The 5127-nt window shown below is 46.7% G+C and overlaps 1 protein-coding gene across 1 annotated transcript in view; it reads right to left on the bottom strand.

Moving 5' to 3' along the window:
* Positions 1 to 588: 588 nt before the first annotated feature.
* Positions 589 to 5127, bottom strand: part of T265_02076 (hypothetical protein) — a gene marked incomplete at both ends in the record, with an annotated part of 38070 nt that continues 33531 nt past the window's right edge. Inside the window, one exon of the mRNA XM_009166235.1 lies at positions 589 to 838. Coding sequence (XP_009164499.1) covers positions 627 to 838 — 212 coding nt within the window. The remainder of the gene's footprint in view (positions 839 to 5127) is intronic.

The raw sequence follows: 5127 nt of genomic DNA, 5'->3' as shown, positions 1-5127 counted from the left end.
AGCGTACATCGGTACCTTTAACCGCTTAAATGCCCACTTTGGAGATCTGCAAATGAGGCCGAATTCGCTGGTAAAGAACTTTTGGAGCCTTTTCTCTGTGATCATGTCTACGAGACAAACGTTTCTTTGGCCTACGAAATACATGACCCAACCGGCACAACTCACACTAAGCCGTTTGTCGCCAGGGAGTCACTTTCCAAGATTCGTCGATGTATCTCAAGCATTGCTGGTGTGGTCAATGCATACATATCCCTAAGTCGAAAGACTTCGTTGGTTTGCTATTCACGGTGCGAATTTATAGACGCTTCGGGGAAACAGGCTGGTAGTTTGTTGGCGTGATAGATACCTGAATTTAACAAATGCCACCGTTACACATTCGGGAAGTAGTCTCGTCACCCTCTATACTTACGCAACGTAGCCAAATTTCGGGTTGACCAATCGGTTGAACCACAGACAGACGATTCCAGCTCAACAGCATGCTGTCGGAGTAGCGTTTAGGTATGACTAATCGCCTTTTTTTTACCACAAACTAAACTTCCATACGGGGAAGCATGTTCCCGTCAGTCGCCTGAAACATGCAGTTGCATAGCCAAAGTCAACGCTGTTTTAGAGAATGAATGCACGTGTTAAACAGACATTTGAGATAGAAGAAAGTCAAAGTACGTGTTCGAATGTTTCGCAACCGATGGACAATAATGGGCTTTGGACTGGTACGGATCTGAAGTCATAAACTGATTGAAGGCAAGCAAAGAAGAGAAAAGTCGCCAGTAGAAGGGACTGTGCGCTTTGGTGGAAGGTCGGTTTGAACGACGATTAGTTATTCGTATAGATAGATCAACTGAAAAAGAGCAGACGAAAAACAATGTAATCGGCGATGCGGCTGTGTTATGGCATTATCTGGATTGTGTGAATTATGTTCGTAGGTACCAGAGATACATAACTATCAAGGCTCCTAAATGGACTACTTTAGTCAACAACCTGACCGAAAATAGGGCTGCCTAACGGCGAAACACCATGACAGCTTTTGAAGGAACATGCTTTCACGGATGTCACAACACCCAAGTAGGGGACAAGGACGGGCTTAGGCCACAAATACTACAGTATGGAGGGCCCATCAACTCCCTCCGTGTAGCTCAATGAATTTGGAGATGACGTCCTGTTGGGGATATCAATATCCCCGAAAACTGTATTTTTATGTATGCTAGCGAACTTACGGCATCTTTCAAGGTGAAACTATGAATATATATAGGCAGTCATTTTTTCCCCAAGATCGCCTGTTGTTGGATCATTAAAGTTTGTGTCCGAGGTTTTTCGTCTTCTTACTATCCGCCGTGCTAGGAGTCTGGATCGAGCAACATAAGTGGGGATAGAATATTGTCACAGTCCGCATATCTTATTGTTTGCTCGCAGCGTGATGGAACCGTAACGTCCGCAATAAGGTCCAGTTCAATTGTACGGTACCATATAGGAAAAAGACAGTAGTATCTGCAGGCGCTCTAAACCTACGAGGTGTTGTCAAAGTGGTTGCAGTTTTCTGCGTTCGCACAAGGGCGTCTGACGCGATATTGCTTCGTCAAAAATTATCCAGGTTTTGGCCTACTGATGAGTAGCTGGACATGTGCGCAAATGTCCGGCAATGTGGCGGAAGTGATAAGAACGTCTGGTGTGAGACTCACTATTAGCAGGGAATTCAACGTGACCAATGTCATTTGTGCTGGAATAGGTCGCTCATACTAATGACTTATCAGCAGGCTGTCACTCTTAACTGGAGGCCAACGAGTGAGTTGTTGTACGAGAAACAAAACTATACTTCCAGAGCGCTAGGGCATAGTGAAACCTAACTGATGAAATTGAGCTCACAGACGAACGGTTTCTAAAGGGCCTAATCTAGCCGCATTGTGTAGTTTATTCATGTCCTTTCTAGCCGCTTTGGCACGAGAAGCATTTAATGGTGGTGGGCACGTACGAGTGTACGGGAATCTCTCACCTGAATCCACCATGTCCAGTGGTGTAAGACAAGGCTGTCCTCTTTCCTCTTTAACTTTGTTATTTACATGCTACTTGAAATTCCTCTGCCTGCCCATAAAACCTCAGGAGTCGAAATGCTCCCGGGACGTTCCCCAACAGACATTGAGTATGCAGACGATATTACTCTCCTTGGTTCAGACCCTCCCCAAATGCAAACGATTTTAAATAACCGAAATGATTCAGCCGCACAGTTTGGCATGCGCTTCACACCTGCAAAGTGTAAATTGCTGATAGAAGACTGATTGGGATCAAATCCACACCTCCTGCTTGCAGGTGGGCCAATCGATTTGGTAGATAAATTTGTTTATCTGGGCAGTTGTGTAAGTCCCGGTGGACTGGCTAGAGATGAGATTTCTCGAATCGGAAGGGCCAGGACAGCTTTTGTCAACCTCCGACACCTGTGGCGCCGACGTGACGTGAATTTGTTTGTCAAGGGAAGAGTTTACACCGCAGTGATGCTTTGTGGATCAGAGACGTGGCCACTATGTGCAGAAAGCATACGGAATATGTCAGTGTTTGACTCCGCAACATTGGTCAGGTCTGGTAAGATCAGTGATGCTGAGATATGCCAGATGGTTGTAGGAAGAAGGAACTCTCCCGCGATGGATGAATTACTCGCTTCATAGGTTGCGCTGGTTGGGACGTGTACTCCGCATGCCAGAAGACTGCTTTACAGAGCTCCTTTCTCCTGAACCTGTGCTGAGTGGACGTGACCGAGAGGCGGACAGTGCATGACCTGGCAACGAAGTACGAAAACACTAATCAGTAAACTAAGTTGGGTGGGCAACTGCCGCCTTCCTGGATGGGGATCCCGGGACTCAAATCACCAGTGGTTATTGACATTGGAGGAGATCGCGCAGTCAGTGGCGCTCTTGCATCAAACTATCGCCTTCAATGCGTAGCTACCCAATTTCCGAACTGTACATGCATTCGCCTCCAAGGCTTAGTTGTGTTCCACTTTCCCGTTCTCCGGTGGTCGAAACTGTAGCAGATGAAACCAATGTGCCTATGACACACGGTTTATAGCTGATAAATTGAATTGAGAAGCTGTTGGCCCTGTGTGGTCATAAACCAAGTAAAGCACGCACTAAAAGAAAACAGGGCAATGATCGTTCAGCCGTGACACTTTCTCAGTGAAGTCTCCATCCCACATATGACTGAATGATAAGGCACAAGCACGCAAGATTCTCATTCAATTGACAGGAAGAAAACTTTCACTGGTTAACGCTATCATGTTCAGATAAAAGTCAACGTTCTAAGCGACCGTTGTCAGTCAATTTTTCAGCGGTGTACCGAGATAGGTCATCAAAGACAACAACATTAGTGTTGACACTGATGCTTCACCGTCGTACAACCAGGTTTATCTAATTATATTGTCTTAAAATGAAAATAAAATAAGAAAGCGGGTGAGAGAGAGGACCCGGTGCTGGCCTAACGCAAGCAATTTGGAGAGAAACTGATGGCACGAAAGTCATTGACTTCGAGTAGCCGCCATTTCTTGCAACGTCTCCAGCCAAGCGCACGGCAGTCACGGGGGTACCCATCATGAAAATAAACCGCACCAACATCCAAACGCTTCGTAATCTCTCGCATCCTTCTACCATTGCGCGGTTTGCGCCATTCTGAAGGAGGCACGGAGAACCATACCCGTCTCGGTAGACGGCGTTTCGGCATGCGTAACACATGACTGATCCATTGTAGTCGCTGGTGCTGGGTGTTTTTTCCGATTGAGGTAACTGCAGCACAACTCGTTACTAATACACTAACGCCATCCAGAACCAGCCACGCTTCCGAGACATCGGTGGTCGAAAACCTGAAGAAGCTTCACATCATCTGTCCGCAGATGCTGTCTCGCACCCATACAACAACAGTCCTTACCGTAGCCTGGTACACACGACCCTCAAGATCTAGTGATATGCCTTTTTGACTCCACAAGTGACGCATATTACCATACGCGATTCGAGCCTTTGAGATTCTTGCACTGACTTCATCAGACACACTTCCGTCAGAGCTGATACAACTACCGAGGTATGTAAAAATTTCCACAATCTCCAGTGGTTCTCCTTGAATTATAAGGGATACGTTCGCAGATGGCACGTTCTGAAGCAGGACTTTGCACTTTGAAGGTGTAAGGCGCATGACGAAAGATGGTATGATGGTGGTCGGCCTACTCAACAGGGGTTGTGCTCCAGCTTGGTCTTCAAAGATGAGGGCGATGTCATCTGCGTACTCCAGATCGACAAGGCTCTCACCAGCAATAATTTGAACACTAGTGTTTTGAAGACCGTCCAGCATTCGCCTCATTATTTTATCAAGAATGGAGAGAGTGGATGTCTTTGTCTGACACCACGTTTTGTAGGGAAGATTTTGGAGCTCAATATATACTCACCCGCCCAGAAGTATGTGAATACGGGGATCGGATTGTGCTCGCAATCTTCTGGGGCATACCCTGTTGAGCAAGTGTAGTTAACAGCACTGATTGGTCGACAGAATCGAACGCATCCTTGAAGTCAAGGAATAGCAAGATTGTGGGTCATCTGTACACGTGGCGTTACTCTAACACCTGACGAAGTGTGAAGATGTGGTCAAGGGAGCCTCTACCCGGTCGAAATTCCGCTTGATTCTCAGAAGGTTTCGCGTGCCACCAGAAGCCTTGTCACAAAAGATGTCAAACTAATACCTCTGTGTTTACTACACTCTCTGCGATTACCCTTTCTGTAAATGGGCACTACTATCGATCAACCCCAGTTGTCTGGGATGGTCCCTTCCTCCCAGATAGACCCAAATAGGCTAGACAGGCACTGGCTGAGAAGTCCACCTCCATCCTAGAAAAGAGCAGGTGGATGGTCGTCAGGACCAGCAGCACGATGACATTTGAGTAGGGAAATACAACCGGACACTTCTGAGGCTAAAGGCTGCCACATATTCACGGTCCATCTTTCTGTTGAAAGACAGGATTCAGGATTGGAGATAGCCAGCTCAATTGCTGCCCAGCGATACAAACGTTCTGCTTTGCTGCATATCAGGGAGCCAATTTGGTCCTTGATAATTTTGCTGACAAGAGGTTTCCGAGGACCAGCCGAACGAATCAAGTAGAAC

Source organism: Opisthorchis viverrini (assembly GCF_000715545.1).
Source record: "Opisthorchis viverrini unplaced genomic scaffold opera_v5_24, whole genome shotgun sequence".
In the NCBI taxonomy this organism is placed as follows: domain Eukaryota; kingdom Metazoa; phylum Platyhelminthes; class Trematoda; order Opisthorchiida; family Opisthorchiidae; genus Opisthorchis; species Opisthorchis viverrini.
Note: the sequence above shows the minus strand (reverse complement) of the source record. Positions and strands in the feature narration are given on the sequence as shown.